The sequence below is a fragment of the Bombyx mori genome, chromosome 16, assembly GCF_030269925.1.
Source record: "Bombyx mori chromosome 16, ASM3026992v2".
Lineage (NCBI taxonomy): Eukaryota > Metazoa > Arthropoda > Insecta > Lepidoptera > Bombycidae > Bombyx > Bombyx mori.
In genome coordinates, this window is record NC_085122.1 from 718,885 (window position 1) to 740,545 (window position 21,661).

The 21,661-nt window shown below is 37.5% G+C and overlaps 1 protein-coding gene across 1 annotated transcript; it reads right to left on the bottom strand.

The window, feature by feature from the left end:
• Positions 1-351: 351 nt before the first annotated feature.
• On the bottom strand, positions 352-20,813 carry LOC101741921 (uncharacterized). Its single transcript, XM_004928951.4, has 3 exons — positions 20,646-20,813; positions 4,268-4,422; positions 352-3,112 (listed from the first exon to the last, which is right to left on the bottom strand). The coding sequence occupies exons 1-3, from the start codon at positions 20,688-20,690 to the stop codon at positions 2,707-2,709; spliced, it is 606 nt and encodes a 201-aa protein (XP_004929008.1). The 5' UTR covers positions 20,691-20,813; the 3' UTR covers positions 352-2,706.
• Positions 20,814-21,661: the final 848 nt, after the last annotated feature.

A 21,661-nucleotide genomic window follows, 5' to 3' on the forward strand; every position in this document is an offset into this window, starting at 1 on the left:
CGACAAACAAATTCATCAGTTTTCACATCTCTCAGCCAGGGAGCAATGTATTATCAAATAACTTAACTTACAGAATCAGATGAGGTGCTCAGTTGGAATGTACCAAAAATCTTTGACTTGCCCTAAAATTTATTCTCTCGATTTAACAATATTTACATCTTAACTAACCATAGTAGTCAGATGCTTATGGAATCTAAATGTATGTAATGTGATTTTAGTACAATTTCTTGTTTGATGTTAAAGTTTATTAAATGAATCCTTGTCTAAGGATCTTCTCTAAATATGTTCCTTTATCGAAAAGAGACTCCTTAGAAACAAAACAGTGGTGGGTTAACAATAAAAAAAAGATCATTTATTAATATTAACTTTAATATTACATCGTTTTAATCCGCATATTTTAAAAGTGTTTGATACTTTTCATGGCACAATTGCTTCGTTTTTTTCTCACATTTTCTTTTACTATCACATATTTGTACAGGGTGCGAGATGCTACCCTTTCTGAATCCGTTTTCGTCAATTTACTTTAGCACAAACGGATTCAAAGTTATTAAGTTTGCTGTATTTATTGACTTGTTGTTTCAATGAGTTTTCGTCAAACAACTATCTAAACAGTTAATATTGGTTCGTCTCCAAATGCTCCTTCGATAAACTCATGGTTTATTCATAGTGAGTTATCAAAGCTTTATAAGCTACCAGCGACCCGCCCTCGCTTCGCTTCGGAAACTGTAATTTATTATTGATTTCTCCACTATTTAATTTATTTATTTATTTATTTAATCAACAATGTTTCAACAGCATTTAACTAGACACAGGGTACAGAGGATGTTTTCCCAAACATGAGCCAATTAAAGAAACACATTATGTTTCCAAAAAATGTTAACATAATTAACGAACACAGGTATTCCAACTAAGGTAAAGGTAAGGCAGTTAAATAAGTAGATGAATTTTGTCGAATGATAACTTGCAGAATAAGTTTGAATGTGATGATGACGTGTTGTGTCGATGTGTGTAAGTGCGTGTGAGTGCGTGTGAGTGTAATAAAGTGGTTGGTTTACATGGACGTTCGAATGGACGCTCTAATCGATGCTATTATTTTGGTAGGCAGCGGCTTGGCTCTGCCCCTGGCATTGCTGAAGTCCATGGGCGACGGTAACCACTCACCATCAGGTGGGCCGTATGCCCGTCTGCCTACAAAGGCAATTAAAAAAAAAAAAAAAAATTTTTATACAAATAAACCTTACTCTTCAATCTATCTACTTCTACTTCACTCTATCTATTAAAAAAAACCGCAACAAAATCCGTTGCGTAGTTTTAAAGATTTAAGCATACATAGGGATATAGGGACAGAGAAAGCGACTTTGTTTTATACTATGTAGTGATTTATATATAATACTCGTATTTTCAAAAAGTGTAGTTCACAATAAAATTATTATATTTATTTTTATTTTGAATACAACTTATTCTAGTTATTCGTCAGTTTTATTATGACGGACGGACTTAGACTTAGTATCCTATAAGTAGGTACTTTCTTAAAAATATTCGCGTGTTCCGCAGAGTCTGTGAGTTACTTGTGGTAGGGGGCATTGTGAGTCTGACCAGCTAAGTCACATGATCCCGCTTACTTCCGCGGCGAAGCAATTATACCTTCCACCATATTTTTGCCACGTACCATCCGGTTTTGAAATGAGCTCCCCTCCAGGGTGTTTCCCGAGCGCTAGGACATGTCCTTCTTCAAACGAGGCTTATGGAGAGTATTAAATGGTAGGCAGCGGCTTGGCTCTGCCACTGGCATTACTGAAGTCCATGGGTGACTATAACCACTCACTATCAGATGGGCCGTATGCTCATCTGCCTACAAAGGTAATAAAAAAAGAAGAGAAAATAGCCCTGTCGCTATACCATGAAATTGACACTTCGACGATGATCTACCCATCTAAGCAATAACGAAAAATAAAATTAGTTTGGCTTTTCGATTCTAAATCTCTTTGCTCTTGCAATTGAATTTATTTTTACATTCATTAATCAACATAGATGTCATTGAAACTGAAAATATGCCTTTTTTTATTGCTTAGATGTGTGGACGAGCTCACAGCTCACCTGGTGTTAAGTGGTTACTGGAGCTCATAGACATCTACAAGCTAAATGCGCCACCCACGTTGAGATATAAGTTTTAAGGTCTCAAGTATAGTTACAACGGCTGCCCCACCCTTCAAACCGAAACGTATTACTGCTTCACGGCAGAAATAGGCAGGGTGGTGGTACCTACCCGTGCGGAGTCACGAGAGATCCTACCACTAGTAAATGACTATGAACTTTCTTGTATGGATGGGGGAAGCGGACCGGCACCCGCCTGATGTGGAGTAATGACTAGCTCCCGTGGCACTACTGAATATAAAAACAGCTACCTTGAACTAGCACCCATAAAAATCTTTATAATTTACTTTGCTATACTATATTTGCAGACGGTTATACGTGTTTATCAGCACCACAATTTTAACTGACGTCCAGACACGTCGTCCGGGATACCGTCTGGATGGTTTCAGTTTGGACCACAAATGCAATTCAATCGATACTATGTCCTTGTGTCTCGTTGTGTTCAGACGGTAACCATTTATCACCCGATGGCCCGTGAACACGTCTGCTTGTTTACGCTACTCAAAAAAAAATTAGTTAATACTGCACACGCAACGGTCCAAACTTAATAACCTAACTAGACTTAGTTGATGGCCTGAACAAGCTCAAGAAGCCACCCCAAAGTAATTGTATTATGCTGCCTGCCAACTCTAGTATGTATATGAAAGGGCCTTCTCTTGGCTTGGTGACTTCATCGTCGTCCTCAAACTGGAATAAATCATCATCATCCAGCTCGTCGATGTCCGTATCATTGAGCTTTTCCGGAACCGGTAAGTAGGTAGGCAGGAGGGATATCTTCTCTGGTTTCCTGTCGATTTTCTTTAAAGCATCAGCTGATAATTCTTCTACATCTCTCTCAGTCGTGATGCTGTTGTCAAGCGGTTTCAGAACAGATTTCATTGGTTCGTCTAGTATTTCGATGTTGTCCCAGGGTTTTTGGGTTGTCTTCTCTTGGGTGCGGTTGCCGATGCCGAGAAACCTGGAAAGGAGATTAGATAGGTTAGAGCAGAGAAAACTTGTAAAACACTTAATTGCTCGGGGGAAAATTTCACGGCTTAAACAGTATGAAAATTAAATCGTACTAAAAAGCCCCGTTTGCTTGTCACTTAATCCTCTAAGGCATGAGAATAAAATAAATATAAATCTTGCTCATTCTAGTGTCTTTGATGTCAGAGGCCTGATGGTATAACATAATGCTTAGAGCGAACTCTGCGGTCCTATATTAATCGGCTTCTGTCTATCGGATACTTAGATAAACCGAAATAGGAGTCAAAGCCCTAATAACATTTCCGCCACAACCGCCCACAACGCGCCCATCTGGTGTTTTTTATATTTCCTTGGACCTATTTTATTTTGGATTATCTAAATTGGATTTACGAACATCAGTAATGACAAGGCCACAGCCAAGCCGCTGCCAACTACCGAGTACTCTTCGCAAATTAGTTATAATCAATTGGTTACAGAAGTCGATAAATATCACAACCTTCCTTCATCTTTGTGATGATTTCCTAATGGTTAACTTACCCTTCAAACTAAAATGCAAGCTTGCTATGCGGTAGAAATATGTATGATGGAGCTAATTACCCTTGCGGACTCATAATATTGAATATCAGAAAATACCATGTAGCTATTACAAGTACACTAACATAATACTTAGAAAACGTTGCTGTCCATACCCCGCTGAATTATTTAGTAGCTTTTTATGGCACCCACTGGAAGAGGTGAGGGATGCTATTCTAGGCCGCCACTAAACAGCCGATTATATCATTTAGTGTTAGATACAAAAACTACTTAGAACTATAAACATACACAATCATTCATTCTCCTGCCCTTCTCTCAGTCACCTGGGGTCGGCGTAACATGTTTTCTAATTCCATACTCCTCTATCAAATACCATTTCTTCACTCACTCCCCTCTTAGACATATCGTCTTTCACGCATTCCATCTATTTCTTCTTAGGTCTACCTGTCTTCCTCTATAACCTTCCACATTCATAGTTAACACTCTCTTACCAACCTCATTTTCATTTCGTCTCATCCATGTCCATACTATCCCAAACACGCACTTCTCAACTTCTCTGTCACAGATGCCACTTTCAGACTTCCTCTAACATATGAACATACAATATATCTACCTGTATATCGGAGAAGTGATCCTCTCAGCGATGTTGTTGGCCAGCTGATGGTAGACGTCAAGAGGCGCTCCTGGCGCTGAAGGCTGCGTTGTGTAGACGCTCACCACCGACTGCTCTACGTCCATGGCTGATCTGCTGCAGCATGGTTCGAAGATCTGGAAAGACATAATCCTTAGTTGCGACTTTATTTTTAGTCGTTTGCTATAAAGTTTCGCGGCTATCTACTTTATAACAATTCTGTGGTCTTCTCGTAACCAAGGCCTTTTCAACAGCTCGACATCAAGCGGATACACATGATAAGATTAAAATCGTGATCAAGCCCCACTAACTCATAGTATGCTTACCCACTTAATACCTTTTATTAAGCTCTTAATTAACCTGAAACACACAATGAGACAGTCTCATCAATGATTGTGAATGTGTAACTGATGCTACAGCCCGAATGGGAACCGTCTTTATATCGATCGTTGTTTTTTCGGTTAAGTTAATCGCTTTTAGGGTCGGGTTTTATTTGTGCGTGCGATCGTGGTCGGGGCGGTTCGCGGGTACCGCAGCGTCACGTTCGCGGCCTCGTATGTCCTCGTCGGGATGCCTCTCTTGAACCAGGAGGCTATGCGACTTCTCGATCTCCACTTTAGGGGGAGTTGCGTCCCAGCGGATGATCGAGCGTGGAGGCTTCAATCTCAGCGGACCCTGCTCGAGGCGTGGTATCAACGCCTGGTAGACCCCGCCTACTGGCGACGGATCGTCGAGGCGATATGTCTGGTTCTCTCACCAGACCCAAATGATCCGCGCACACTTCAGGCACGGAAATCTCAAGTATAAGGTTCGTGCAGGAAAAAAAAAAGAAATATATTTCCAATTGGGTATCTGAACGACGTCGTATTACCAATAATTCGGTATATATCAAATTTCTATCAACGACAAGAAAAGAAAATAATTTTCATTCTGAAAGTAATTTCATCAAAATGGTTGCGTAAAATAACGAAATATCAGCTTGAATATTTGTGTTTATTTATATCATTAATAGTAGCACAAAATGGAATACTCATTGAAGTATATCGATTGAAAATCAATTTTAACCAGTACTTAGGACAAGGACAAATATCATAATAGATTTATTGGGCTTTTCCTGGTCATCGCATTGTCACCGCACCTTCAAATAGTGAAATCGACACCCAAAATCAAGCTCCAAAGGCGCACGCGAAGCACCGTCATCAGAGTGTAATTGGTGTATAACCCAACTGCGATTCATCAACCATATCTGAACTCAATAAAAACAAGCCATTGTCATTATATCGTCCTTACTAAAGTATCAAGACTACGTGACCTGAGTATTGAATGCCAGCAATGACACCGAAGATCAAGATGCGCGTGTAGCGTATGTGATAGGCACTACATTAATTGTCAAGGGAGGATTGCCCAACAGAAGAGGAAACCAGGGGTATCGTTTAGTCCAAAACTCTCTATTTCCTCCCTGGATAATAGCAGTAAAGGAAAAAAACCAAGATCTACAAACATCACGATGCATACTTCACCACGATGAGACCTCAAGGTTGTCATTTATATATTTTTTACAATTCCTATAGATTTTGTTTCTTTGACAAATCTATATCTATACTAATATATAAATCTTTTTACGGATGTTCCGTTATAACTACTGAACCATGCATCCGATTGACTTGAAACTTGGTATCCATGTAGAAAATACATGTACATAATGGATAGGCTAATATTTATATGAGTGTTGAACTCCCTACACCAGTTGCGGGGGCGTTAATGATGAGAATCTTTGTGGGGGTGCGAAATAATAATTTAAATTTAAATGCCCAGCGAAGCGGACGGGTACAGCTAGTTCTTTATAATTATCACGGCTTTGACGTCACAGGTGAAGAAACAGCGGATGTGTTAGCATAGTGTTGGGGTCATGAAGCCATTTAATCATAATCACATCATTAATAATTTGATGGCCTATTCTTATAGCGTTCGGGAGGTCTTTGATGTACGCAAGCGTCCGTGGCCTATGCGATATGACGCCCGGTGTCCTCGTATCGAGCGCTGCTGCTGTACTGGTGCTCAAACCTCGTAGGCATGGTTGTGGATATTTACAATTTTTAAGTCTATCGGCTTTGGTACCCTCTTAACATTAGACCGTGAGGGCGTCTACAAGCAATAGACAGTTTACAAAGGCAGCTTCATAATTCGCATAATGAAATAGAAATGCAATATAATATTGATTTTCTAAGTTTGGCGGTCTAATTGATATCAAACTCTGTAGCCTAAAATTTTTACGGATTTCAACAAGCGAGGTGTCACTAGATTTGTCTCCAACTAGCATCTTTTGTTTACAACACACGACTTTCAAGCACAGTTACGATTCAATCTCGATAATCGTCAATTATATTGATTAAACAAGCTTCACTTTAGCGAATTCGATTGACTGATATCGTTTTTATCGAAACACTACCTTTTACATAAGGTGTGTCCCGTGAAATTAATTTAAAAAAGAACCTGTCGACGTAAATAGACTAAAATGAATTTTTTTACGGTGATCTTTTGCGATATCGAGCATCAAAATTCCTACATTAAAACAGCAACCGAGAAAAAAGGTTCTATTGTCAGCATGTGAACCAAATAACGAAAAGTGTGAAATAAGATGAGTTATTAAATGAAGTAATTATTTTGAAAGTAGAACTTAGAAAATGAAGTAACTATTCACGTGCCTTAGACAAGATTAAAGAAATCCACAATCTACGTGATCAAGGACGACTTTGGCGTTATTCATAAATCTCTGAATACAAGTGGTCCCAAGGTAGGTAGTCGAAATTCGACTTTATTTGAGTCGACTATTATCAAAGCCGGCAATCTGACTTTTGGACAATGATTGGTAAATCAGAAAAACGAATTATTGACTTTGTATTCCATTGGCAGTCACAAAACTCTTCGGAACGACATCTTAGATAAATAACAGGTTAACTATTAACCTTTATTTAATGCAGGTTTTGAACCGTATTCTTTGAAGGAGACGATTATATTCAAATCAATCTGTATTGACACATCAATAAAAAATTTTTGTCCAAATGCACAGATTGCCACCTTTGATAATAGACGACTCATTTAATAGAAATTATAAGTTTGTACACTATCATGTTTCTATTGTCAAATTCTATAATCACATATTTCGCCAAGACTACACTTTAGGCAAATATTAATAAAGACAAACAATATTTAATGTATTTTCAATTTGACCACAGACCATAAGCAATAAAAAATTTTTGACAATAAACAAATAGTACGCATGCGTGTGTGTGTCAAATACATGGTAGTGTGTGTATTTGTTGTGTATAATGTTTTTTTTATTGATTTATTGTATTTTTTATGCATAATTTTAAAAAAATATTAACATTCTGCACTTCTTCCCTATATTTTCTATAAGTGCGGGAAATTTCATACTGCTCCGTCCGCCCAATTTTCGTAAAAAGGGGTACAAAGTTTTTGCTTCACGTATTAATATAAAGATTGGGCTAACAAAGGTATAAAGCGAATGTTCTGATTATACTCCTGTCGTAGCTTAACACCTTCAGAGCCAGGAATTAGGCCCTACCTATTTACATGAAACGGCTGCGCATATTACCACGGACATCTGACAGGGGTAGTATGATCAGCTCAAGGATACGGGTACCTATTTACAACGAAACACATCAGAACATTATTTATTAGACTTCATTAATTTATTAGTTATGTTTACCACGCTTTATTTTTTTTTGTCCAATTAATCAATTCAATTTCACTTACAGAATAGAACGCGAAGATCACAAATTGTCATTTTTGAGGCATAAATTGTTTGTGCCCAGAATTGGGTCAAACGGCGGTAACACACACACTAAATATGTATATCATGTTTTATGATATGTTCAGTGGTTAGTGTTCCCCTGACGGCAGACTGTCTAGGCCGAGACATTATAGCATGGCCGACGAGATAGGAACGCCACACTTTAAGCTGGAAGTTGGAGACATTTGAAATGTTTCTGGTCCAACAGTGGTATGCTGAAATTCGCCCACTGAATTTCTCGGCGGATCTTCTCAGTGGTCGCGTTTCCGATCCGGTGGTAGATACAAAACTTCCGGTTTGAGCCCCGTGAGCTCACCTACATGTTAGGGTGAAGCTGAAATAGCCTCTCAAGGCTATAAGCTTAGGAAAGTAAAAAAATAAAAACACGTCCTGCCTATACGTTTCAACACCAGAAGTTAGTCTAGGATACAGGAGAAAAGTAGAAAAAGCTAGACAGGAAATAAGAAGTTACCCCTGAATACCTTAATCTAACACACGAAAATTAGTCCCTCCTAAAAGCTCGAAAATGTCCAAATTTATTAACAAATTGTGGTCCTATTCCAAAACTATTCCAGCACAATTCACAACTTATAAATATTTAACTGATCCACATTCAATCACGGATATATTTGGATCAATAGACAACTACCTCGCTTATTTAAGTTGGCTAGTGACCTTTGACCTTTCAGTATCGATGTCCACAGTAATAATAATAATAATAATAATTTCTTTATTTACTACATAAGCATAAATCATGACATAGAATACTATTTACATATTTAACAAATTGAGAGGTTACGCAGATGGCATCAAAAATATAAAATTAACCAATGATCCTCACACTAGGCATAGCCTGTATCGTGAGGACCAAAATGCGATTTACTCTGTATATAATTGACCTCAAAACGACATCACTATTATTAATAATTATTACTCTCAAAAACATGCGTTACAAGATTTAACATATAATATAATAAAACATTTTGAGTAATAAAAATAACACATCAAATAATTACACATATGTAGGGAGCGTAGACATAAAACAGTCACTGTTCAGCGGGTAACAAGTAAATAAGATAAATAGTATAACACATACTAGGGTTAGCTCAAAGTGGTACCCGTGCCCAAGACCCTTGCGGTGATGCTGTGCGGTCTCCAGATGACCTCAAAGGGTTCGCTATAGGATTATCTGATTGCTTTACAGAAATTTCGTATATCAGAAAATGGAGCGTTTGCACCTGACCATTTTATTGTATAATTGTAGTTAAGTACGACCGTTTGTGATACTAGTTTTTGCCCGCGACTCCGTCCGCGTGGAATAGTTACTTTGACATAACGCTAAATTGTACCCCCCACTTAATTTACGTAGAAAGTGAAAATATTTTTGAATTATAGTATGTTATGGAGCTATTTAAACTCCTATTTTGAAACATTCTTTATTGGTGGTTATATAGCCTATAGCCTTCCTCAATAAATGGGCTTTCTAACACTGAAAGATTTTTTTAAATCGCACCAGTAGTTACTGAGATTAACGCGTTCAAACAAACAAACTCTTCAGCTTTTTAATATTTGTATGGATTTTACTTCTAAATTATCGATATTTTAACGAAAACATCTTTTTTTTTAACATAAAAACATTAAAGATAATTGGTTCATTTCGGCGCCGGCTTTTAGAAATCTACGATGGACTCTATGTTTTCTTTCACCAAACACGTTGAATAATATCGAAATTTACATAATTTAAACACAGCTAAGCAAACACATACAATAATCAAAACAAGTTATATTTCGGTCTGTTTTTCGACCGATTTAAAGTAGCTAATGCAGAGCTTTAATGTTTCCAATAAATATATTTATTTCAAGTCAATTTGGTTCTTCTTTACGATGTCAATAAATAAATAAGGAATGTTACTGTATAATGTACATGGATCCAAATCTTGACTTATTGGTTTATTAGTGATTATAATCTTTTTTTTATTGCTTAGATGGTTGGACGAGCTCACAGCCCACCTGGTGTTAAGTAGTTACTGGTGCTCATAGACATCTACGGCGTAAATGCGCAACTCACCTTGAGATATAAGTCTTAAGATCTCAAGTATAGTTACAGCGGCTGCCCCACCCTTCATAACGAAACGCATTACTGTTTCACGGCAGAAATAGGCAGGGTGCTGGTACCTACCTGTGCGGACTCGCAAGAGGTCCTACCACCAGTCTAAATTTCGATCACTGGGGGAACACTAGTCAAAAGGTTAGCGACGGAGCGTAGTGGCTACATCAAGGATTAAGCTTCCGACACCCAAAACACAAGGATTTTTCTCCCTTTCCTATTCACTGGAAGCTTAAGAGGCTATTCCAGCTACGCTCTATTTGCTAAGAGCTTAAGACACTCAACCTGAGAAAGTTTGCCTAACTCTAGCCCTAGCAAAACCAGCGCTTCGCAGAATCTACCACCGGATCGGAAACGCGACCCACTGAGAAGATCCGGCGAGAAACTCAGTGGGCTGTGTCTATGGGTCAATTCGCTCATCGAGCCCTTCGTCGCAAGCGACGGGTTCGACGAGGACGGTGACCGATGCTTGTGGTACCTAAAAGCACCGTTAATGGATCGGGAGGATCCGTAATGACGTGTTTTGGGCGACGTCGACTGTTTACCATTCGGTCTACAGGATCGGGTATGATATCACCGAAATAGTCTAACTTGTGAACGAGATTGGTTTTTGCCTTCGTTCTATGTATCATCGTCTGTATAATTCTTCGGGAACGGGTTATTGTGACCGTGTTAATAAAGATCATCAGTACCGGTTTTAAGTACAAGAGGAAACGGGGTCATTGAAGCGGGGCCCGACACCGGTCTGGTCCAGAGGAATATTTGAGAGACGATACTGGTGGTAGGGCGTCATGTGAGGCCGCATGGGTAGGTGCCACCACCCTGCCTATTTCTGCCGTGAAGCAGTAATGCGTTTGATGTATGTGGTAGCCGTTGTACTGTAAAACAGAAAGGCATAACTCATGGTTCTCTGGTGGTCAGTAGTATTCACATTATTCTTGTCCATGGGCTGCGGTAACCACTTAGCACCGGTTGGGACGTGTGATCGTCCACCTGTCTAAGCAATAAATAAATATTAAAAGGGGTGTGGGGTCTTCAAAGCAGGCTTCGGCTGCGATTTGAAATTGTTAAACTTTATTATCAGTGAGACTTCGGCGAAGGTTTTTGGTCACATTACAGACATGCTACGAACAAGTGAAACCTGTTCCCAAACGCACGAAAAAGTTGTGGGAGCTTTTTTAAACTTTCTACAATATAAAGCTTAAATAAATCATCTTTATTATGATCGTGCGGGTTATAATAACCTTGATTTAAGAAGAAAGCGTGGGATTATACCAATTTTAGAAAAGGGAAGTTACTTTATTTGTAGTTCTTTTTTTTTATTGCTTAGATGGATGGACGAGCTCACAGCCCACCTGGTGTTAAGTGGTTACTGGAGCCCATAGACATCTACAACGAAAATGCGCCACCCACCTCGAGATATAAGTTCTAAGACCTCAGTACGGCTACCCCACCCTTCGAACCGAAACGCATTACTGCTTCACGGCGGAAATAGGCGGGGTGGTGGTACCAACCCGTGCGGACTCACAAGAGGTCCTACCACCAGTAAGTTCGATATATTTTAGTAGGTCTATTTTAAAGCTTATTTTTATTAGTCTGCTTGTTGTCTCAAACAACATATACAAGTTTTCTATCCACTTTTCTTGTATATTAGACCAGTGTCGATAATTTTTAAAACCAAAAAAAATTATAGTAGGATGAAACCCATTACAAAAGGAGGGGAATATTATAAAAATGAAAGGAAAAATAATTTACGGGCGATCTGAGGTCGGGAAGGGGTTGGGGGGGGGTAGGTTTAGGGTAAAAAACGGTTTTTCTCGATTCCCGGCAAAACTAAAAGTCCTATGGAAAAAAGTCAAACGGCAAAGTTGTAGGTAATAAAAAGATCTAACACTTTTGTATTTACACTTTTTTCACATAACCTCAAAATTTAAGTGAAAAATTAAAAAAACCAAGTTTTTGGGTTTTTATTTTTATCTTTTTCAAAAAAAATCTTTTTCCACGAAATTTGCTGAAAACTTACCTTTTTATGTCCCAAATACGCTGTAATTTATTTGATTAGAAATATTTATTTTTTCACCTCATTTTGAATTAATATCGAAAAAGGACCCTAATTTTCAATCGAAAATTCACCCGTCAAAATATCAACTTTTTTCAAAAAATTGGTATGTTTTCTGTTCGTTGAAATCTCTTTTTTCCGATGGTAAAAAAATAAATATATATGTTACTATAGTAAATCTTCTCAGAAAATGCAAAAAATCGAAGAAAAACTCGAATTCGAATATATTTTTTTAAATATTATATACAAATTTTTATTTTAAAATTTACACTTTAATTACTCGAAAGACATAAGATTACATGTTACATTGATAGAAAAAAATTGCAAATCAAAATATAATACTATAATTAACAAACAAATAAGTTAATAAAATTCTTAATAACTAACTTTTGGCTGATTTTCATGTATATTTCATATATTTCAAATACCTTTTGATGTGCTAAAATTTTTCGTAAGTCACACAGGTATATAAGTTATCTAAAAATAGTTATAAGTAGACATCTACGCATATAATTTAAAGAAGATTCGACAACTTTCTCCAAATATTGTAGATGTCTTATTAAATATGATAATATAACCTATATATATAAATATTATAACCCTGGTCTATATAGCTATCATTTAGTGCTTAACTGTAACAAAATCATTCATATACATTTTCACGCATATCTAATAATTCTTGAACTCACTTTACTGGTATCTACGCCCGCCTGACATACACTTTTAATCGCGTGGGCGGACACTCAGCCTTTAGCAGTAAAAGGTATTCCCTTAACGCCCTTTTCGCCAATCGATTAAGTGGTTTGCTCAAGAAATTTTGGGAAACAGTCAGACACGATTAGTTTTAAATCATAATAATATTAGTTGCTATGTACTAACAACTACTAGCTTTAAATATCCAACTTTTAAACATAAACTTTATTATTTATTCGAATGGATATTATTATAAAATAAATAAAAATAATAAAAATATAAAAATATAAAATAAATAAAAAACTTTGATTGACGATTCATTATGTAACATCTGATTACAAGTAATCTATATCTATACTTCTATACTAATATTATAAAGAGGAAAGATTTGTTTGTTTGTTTGTTTCGAATAGGCTTCGAAACTACTGAACCGATTTGAAAAATTCTTTTTTCATTAGAAGCCGACATTGTCCCTGATGAACATAGGCTACTTTTTTTTATTTTTTTTTTTTTTGTTTCATGTATGTTTTAATGTTTCCGAAGCGAAGCGAGGGCGGGTCGCTAGTAACTAATAAACAAAGTCAATTTCGGCTCCAAATTAATCTTTGTCCTGTGAAATTTATATAGAAATTCATTCCGTGGTTGCGAAGATACGCGCGAATAAACAAACAGACAGACAGAAAAATAATTACCGGCATATATATAATATATTTTTTTTTTTTAATTGCTTGGATGGATGAACGAACTCACAGCCCGCCTTGTCTTAAGTAGTTACTGGAGCCCATAGACATCTACAACGTGAATGCCACACCCATCTTGAGATATAAGTTCTAAGGTCTCAAGAGTAGCTACAAGGGCTGTCCCACCCTTCAAACCGAAACGCATTACTGCTTCACGGCAGAAATAGGGAGTATGGTGGTACCTACACACGCGGACTCACAAGAGGTCCTACCACCAGTTATATAATTTGTGTGTATAAATATGTTCTATTATTCCTCTATAGTTCCGCCCTTTCTATTCTTCATAGTTTTAAATTAAGTTTCAACGTACAAACACATCAGATCTACCATTTCATTATGGATTGAATGATTATTACAATGATTATTAAGAAACTATGCAAATATGAAATAAATTTGTTTTTTATTCAAACAAGTGGGCCGTCGGAGATGCTTTCAAATCGTCATCAATTTACCTCAGATTCGGAATACAATTTCACCGCTGAGAAGAATCCGTAAGAAACACAAGGATTATGTTCTTTTATAAATATTTGGTACATTAAAGCTTAAAAAATCATATTAAATCATTACATTTAAATTGTTAGGGAATATTCTAAAAATGGTTGAATAATTATAAAAGATTTAATTGCGTTTTCTGTACAATATTAAAAAAACAACATTGAAAGCCTTTATTTTCCACAAATTATTCTTTTGCACGGTATTATTGAATTAACTAAAACTGAACTCCTCTTTTTTCTCAATGACAGAGTCAGAAAAAAAAACAATCTATATAAGGAAAATCTTTTTTTTTTTAAACTAAAAAGTCTCAAAGGTTTATATAAAAATTATATAAAAAAAAGTTTTTCTTTACGCATATAAGAAATATATTATAACTAGAGGTCCCGCGGTAGTCGAAATTCGACTATAATCAATTGTAATTGTAAGTTTGTACACTATTATGATTGTATTTTATCTATACTAATATTATAAAGAGGAAAGATTTGTTTGTTTGTTTGTTTCGAATAGGCTCCGAAACTACTGGACCGATTTGAAAAATTCTTTTTCCATTAGAAGCCGACATTGTCCCTGATGAACATAGGCTACTTTTATTAAATTTTTTTTTATTTTTTTATTTTTATTTTTTGTTCCATGTGTGTTTTAATGTTTCCGAAGCGAAGCGAGGGCGGGTCGCTAGTATAATTATATAATCACAAATTTCGCTAAGACTACACTAAAAAAAAATTAACAAAGACAGACAATATAAATCTATTCTCAATTTGACAACAGACGTCAAGAACAAAAGTTTGACAATAAATAGTATTCATGCGTGTGTGCTGCGTCAAATACATGGTATGTAGTGTGTGTAATGTTTTCTTTATTGATTTAACGTATTTTTTACGCATTATTTAAAAAAAACAATTAGCATTGTGCACTTCTTCTCTATATTCTCTATAAGTGTGGGAAAATTTCATACTCCTCCGTCCGCGCAATTTTCGTAAAAAGGGATACAAAGTTTTTGCTTCACGTATTAATATATAGATATATTGATTTGATTTAGAAGGAACAGGTGTGCGTTGCTGATCACTGGCTAAAGATCCATTCGTACTGTTGCCGGATGATGGCTCACAAGTTCAAGCTCACGCGCTTTCGTTATTAGCATAGTTGCCCATCGTATATCTATCTATATATATAAAAATGAATTGCTGTTCGTTAGTCTCGCTAAAACTCGAGAACGGCTGGACAGATTTGGCTAATTTTGGTCTTGAATTATTTGTGAAAGTCCAGAGAAGGTTTACAAGGTAGATAAATATGAAAATGCTCCGAATTAAATAAAAATAACAATTTTGTTTTTCCTTTGATGTGTTCCCCGTCGGACGGATTCTTTTTGTTTGTTTTAATATTATTTTATACAAAAGTCTTTTATTTAACGATTAGGCACTACGAAGTCTGTCGGGTCAGCTAGTAACAAATAAAGACTTTTTTTCTGCGTTTGATAAAATAATTAAATGTCTTCATTTTAACATCATATAAGTTTAGGGACATCCGCTACAAGATGTCGCTAGTTTCCATACAAAAAAAATTGTCTCATGGTGTCGCAGTTTCGGCCCTGCTTTAGGCCACGGACGACTTCGACGGTCGAAATATCGTTGTTTATCAGTTCCCTTTGTCGCTCGTTTGCTTTCATAGAGAAATACCAGATATTTAAGCAATATGTCACATAATCACAGTACATATAGCTTACAATTGAGTGACCCGAAAACCGGCTTCGGAATGCAAATTGCTTAACAAAATATCGACCAAAGTTCATTGAACCACAACAGGTTTCACTGTGTAGAAAATAATTTTTATGTTAATCAAGTCTGGTTAACCTTTACATGGAAGGATTTAGTTATCATATTATCGACGATTGCCTAACATGGGCGCGGCCCACCTAGCATAAAGTGTTTACCAGGAGATAAGCATCGTGAAAATTGGTCAACCCTTCGAGAATGGATAACCCTAACTCGTCGTGGTCTAAAGGATAAGACGTCCGGCGCATTCGTGTTGAGCGATGCACCGGTGATCTCATAGGGGGTACCAATTTTTGTAATGAAATACGTACTCAACAAATGTTCACGATTGACTTCCACGGTGAAGGAATAACATCTTGTAATAAAAATCAAACCCGCAAAATTATAATTTGCGTAATTACTGGTGGTAGGACCTCTTGTGAGTCCGCACGGGTAGGTACCACCACCCTACCTATTTGAGCCGTGAAGCAGTAATGCGTTTCGGTTTGAAGGGTGGGCAACCGTTGTAACTATACTGAGACCTTAGAACTCATATCTCAAGGTGGATGATAAGGGGTTGGAACTATCAAAAATCTTTAGCTAATGAGGAAACATCATCCACTTACTACCCAAGTATTATATATAAAAATCAGCTTCTTTACTATTACGTAAGTAAAATTATAATAATTTTGGTAATACCAAAAAATCTCACTTTATTATTTAATGAGTTTAGATCGGTATTTATACACCATTAGTACCGTGTACCTGCCAAAGCCAATGTAACCCAAACTTCATAATAGTCCATCGTTCTCATCTGTGCTGGACGCATGCGCTGACAAACTTTCAGCTTTTATAAAATAACGAAGGTCTGGGGTTCCCAGGCTCTTGTATTATATCCGATTAAGGCCCCCATTTTGAATTTCCAAGTACGCGTCTGTTCTTAAGTAATTTTCACGCTTACAAAAAAAAAATTAGCGAAATTCACGCGTCCTGATGTCGCGACCCGATACCTCATATAGATTGGTAAATGTAGATTGTTTTAATTGCTTTTAGATCTTCTCTTTTCTGCGTTAAGTTCGGCGCCAGGATGGGATTTATTTTTTTATTTTCCTTTATTGCCTTTGTAGGCAGACAGACGAACATACGGCCCACCTAATGGTAAGTGGTCACCGTCGCTCATGGACGTCAGCAATGCCAGGGGCAGAACCAAGCCGCTGCCTACTATTAATTACTCTTCACAAGCCTCGTTTGAAGAAGGACATGTCATAGCGCTCGGGAAACACCGTGGAGGGGAGTTCGCCAAAGCCGAATCGTTCCAAGCCTGCTCTGGTCTGTACTGTATGTGTAATTGGGGTGGAGAAAGGCGTGCAGAAAGTCCACGCCGTTAATGAGCTTTCAGTCCTTTAGAGAATGTGGAGGCTTACGTCAAACGACTTTGATCAAACACAACCACGCAATTATAAGTAATCACTCGCTAAAGTCCAGCGTCAGCAGTACCTCGTAATATATAGTAAATGTATAGTATATATAATAAATAGTTGAGAATTTTTACTTAAATTATCACAATGATACTATCACTACATAGTATAAAACAAAGTCGCTTTCTCTGTCTGCTTGTATGCTTAAATCTTTAAAACTACGCAACGGATTTTGATGCGGTTTTTTTCAATAGATAGAGTGGATGAAGAGGAAGGATTACAAAATATGTATAATAACATCCATTAAATAGTGGAGAAATCAATAATAAATTACAGTTTCCGAAGCGAAGCGAGGGCGGGTTGCTAGTATATTAATATAGTAATGTATATAAAAAAGTTCAAATGTACATATATTATTATACAAAATGACGGGTTTTTGTTCAATTATCTGTCACTTTAATAGCTGTTCCAATGCTTGAATTGAATTTTGCTGCCTTTTTCATATTGTATACACAAGTATATATTATTATTATTATCGACCATAATGGTTGAGCTTACAGCAGTGTTTACAGTCTCCGGCTTCCGCCCAACATTAAGTCTACTTTCAGCTCGAGAATAAAGCTATTTAGATTGCCTTCCCTTAAAATATTTGGCTACAAATTTTTCCTTTAATCTCAACCTTAACTTCCTGCTACTCGTGTGAAGATGACTAGGATACAAACAATGCAACGACATACACTAGCTCATTACACGTTTACTGGTGGTAGGACCTCTTGTGAGTCCGCACGGGTGGGTACCACCACCCCGCCTATTTCTGCCGTGAAGCAGTAATGCGTTTCGGTTCGAAGGGTGGGGCAGCCGTTATAACTATACTGAGATCTTAGAACTTATGTCTCAAGGTGGCGCCTTTACGTTGTAAATGTCCATGGGCTCCAGTAACCACTTAACACCAGGTGGGCTGTGAGCTCGTCCACATATAAAAGCAATAAAAAAATTTTACGTCTTATTGATACCTAGTAGTATTTTGTTAAGTTTGGACGCGGCAAATATATATAAATAAGCGGAGACGGAACAGTCCAGTCTGTTCGTCACTGAATTTACTGTTTTTTTTGTAGTTTTTGACGAGCAATTAGTGTTATCAATAAAGAAACCCTTTCAGAGAGAAACTGTACAAACAGAAGTCAAAATGTACTACACGTTCTTCTTCTCTAGGTAATATATCATAATAGATTTGCTGGTGGTACGGTGCATTAGGCCCGCACGGATATGTAACACTATCCTGCCTATTTCTGCCACTATATCAGCCGTGACCTCGGCCACTCATAACACAACCAAAAAGCATGTCACCAGGAAAATCGTCACTCAGTATTGGCGACATCCGAAGCATACTAAATGCACCATTATCTGCCATGTCGTAACTCTGACACGAGCAGGGCTCACCTTCAGCTACAAGGACTTCGAATTGGCGAAGGTCATAGGTGGTATCAACCTAGAATCTTAAAAAAATCTAAAATCTCTCTCCTATGAATGTTGTAAAATAAATATATAAATATAATATCTACTAACAATCACGCCACGTTAACTGGTCCCGTGTTAAGTTCGTAAAGAACTTGTGTTACAGGTACCAGATAACGGAAATAAATATAATATTTTTATTATACACATACATATATTTAATATACACCCATAACCCTGGAAAGACATTTATATTTATCATACAAATATCTTCCCTTGGCGGGATTCGAACCCGCGACCCCCTTGTGTAGTGACCATGTCACACTACACCAGACGGTCGTAAAAGACGATAGAAAATCCGGGCTGTGTTCTCAGAGTCCTATACCGGCATACCTCGATCGCCAGCCCGCATTAATTGGTGGTATGGCATTCCATGAAACTGCCAATCGAGAAGTACACATATGTACCTCCCGGTTTCATGGTTGGAATAGCCATAGATACTTTTTTTATGGTTGAGAGATTACTGGTGGCCCAGAGGCCTTTCTAGTTTAACGAGGACAGGTGGTCGAGCTAGGGCTCAGCCAGGAGAGGTGGGATTTGCTTACAGCTTCCCGAGCGCCTCCAAAGGATACTTAACAACTCAAGAGCACCTGCTTTACGAATGAGGCCATAGATACATGTAAGATTGACAACTAGATTAACACTGTACTACCTGGAGCCACTGCAGTCATCCACAGTGCGCTTCCAAAGATCTTTTTTGCCAAGTACTATCCGGCTTTGGAATGACCTCCCCTGCACGGTGTTTCCCGAGCGCTATGATATATCTTTCTTCAAACGAGGCTTGTGGAGAGTACTTAGCGGTAGGCAGCGGCTTGGCTCTGCCCTGACATTGCTGAAGCCCATGGGCGACAGTGACCACTCACCATCAGGTGGGGCGTATGCTCGACTGCCTACACGGGCAACGAAAAACCAAAAAAAAAAACTCAGTAACCGATTAACAACAAGTGGGCTGTCAGTTTGTTTATCCAACTGTACCTAAGAAAATCCTAAAGTAGACGGTCATGTCCAATGGTTTCACTCGCGTAAAATTTGTAATTCAGAAATATTGGTCGTATCTTCACGAGAAAAAGAAGCGCTTGCGTCAGTCTCTGGTCCATGGACCACAGAACAGTCGATTTGCAATTACATTACCAACAAGAAAAACGCAGTGCCGTATTTACTATATCAGACACATCTCCGCATTGTTTTTCCTTTGCCATACTAAATGTTTACATGATATAAAGTCTTGTGTGTCTTCCACCACCCAGGCTACAAAGTCAATAATGTTTGTGCAAAGTATCATCCAAATCCGTTTAGTCCTTTTTGGAGGGATTTAGCAATAAACATATTCACAATATTGGTACAGACTATCCGTACTCACCCGTTTCGCTGCGCATTTACAATTAACATTATTATTTATTGTCATTATTATTAGGGAGTCCAACACTCACATAAATATTAGCCTACCCATTAAGTACATGTATTTTCTACATGGATACCAAGTTTAAAATCAATCGGATGCATGGTTCAGTAGTTATAACGGAACATCCGTAAAAACCACTGTAGATTTATATATTAGTATAGATTACAACATTTGCGGGCATGATTTTCATTACACGATATTAAACCTTCATAATGGAAATAATTCGTGAATTTTACCATTGACCGATATATTTATTCACCATAACAGTAATCATAATCTCAGCTCACGGTGACCGCTTGCTGTAAGGCCAATAAACACAACTGAGGACCCTGGACATCAGCAGTAATAAATAAAAACAAAACTTACCAATGTAACAAAAAGCACTAATATCGATATTTTCACGTTAACCATTTTAGCCGACTTAAACAAGATGAGTTAATCGATGAGACGTTTTTTTTTTTTATTAATGACAGCGGTGAGCGCGCACGTCCTCTTTTCGATTCTGTTGTGACCGTTAGTGTTCAGACGGTGACCGTCAGCTTCGGTATCGCTAGACTCACTAGTGTGTCCATTAATTGGGACGAAAGAAAGTATTCTTTTTTTTATTGCTTAGACGGGTGGACGAGCTTACAGCCCACCTGGTGTTAAGTAGTTACTGGAGCCCATAGACATCTACAACGTAAATGCGCCACCCACCTTGAGATATAAGTTCTAAGGTCTCAAGTATAGTTACAACGGCTGCTCCACCCTTCAAACCGAAACGCATTACTGCTTCACGGCAGAAATAGGCAGGGTGGTGGTACTTACCCGCGCGGACTCACAAGAGGTCATACCACAAGGTCGTTTTTTTTTTAAATATTCAAAAACTTATATCGAATTAATCTGAAAAAGATATAAGTTGTACAGAATTCCCGATGAATCTTGTGATTGAACAAAAACTCAACCACGTCAGCTGTGTAAAACGAACAAAACTCAATAAAAGTTTACTTATCTCTGAATTTGTTTCTACTGTCGTCCAATTTAGGGCTACGTTCAGTGTCAAACCACTTGCTTATCGTAAAAATCGCATGAAATATCATCAAAAAATATTTCGACACTGAAATTCCACAGTTTCTTATAAAGTATGGTGTCACTACTGAAGAACGACCTTTCAAAGTTCGTGAACTGAAGATTAATTAGTTTCGCCCTACTCATTGTTATTGAGATTATAAGAAGCTAATAGCGCTTACGAGGTCAAGCTACGATGCGTGCGGTCGGTTTCGGGATGGGCAAATTTAAATTCTTTCAAATCACGTTCTGAAATTTCCGAACGCAATTTTTATTACTAACTCTCATGTGACATAAGATAGCTTCCCTGCTTAAGGTTTTTTTTTAATACATCG

Excerpts from the sequence above, each read along its gene's own strand:
- LOC101741921 (XM_004928951.4), bottom strand. The coding sequence starts at position 20,690 with ATGGTTAACGTGAAAATATCGATATTAGTGCTTTTTGTTACATTG. Across the intron at positions 4,423-20,645 it reads TAGTGCTTTTTGTTACATTG|ATCTTCGAACCATGCTGCAG; the intron begins GTAAGTTTTGTT and ends ATGTCTTTCCAG. Across the intron at positions 3,113-4,267 it reads ATCACTTCTCCGATATACAG|GTTTCTCGGCATCGGCAACC; the intron begins GTAGATATATTG and ends TCTCCTTTCCAG.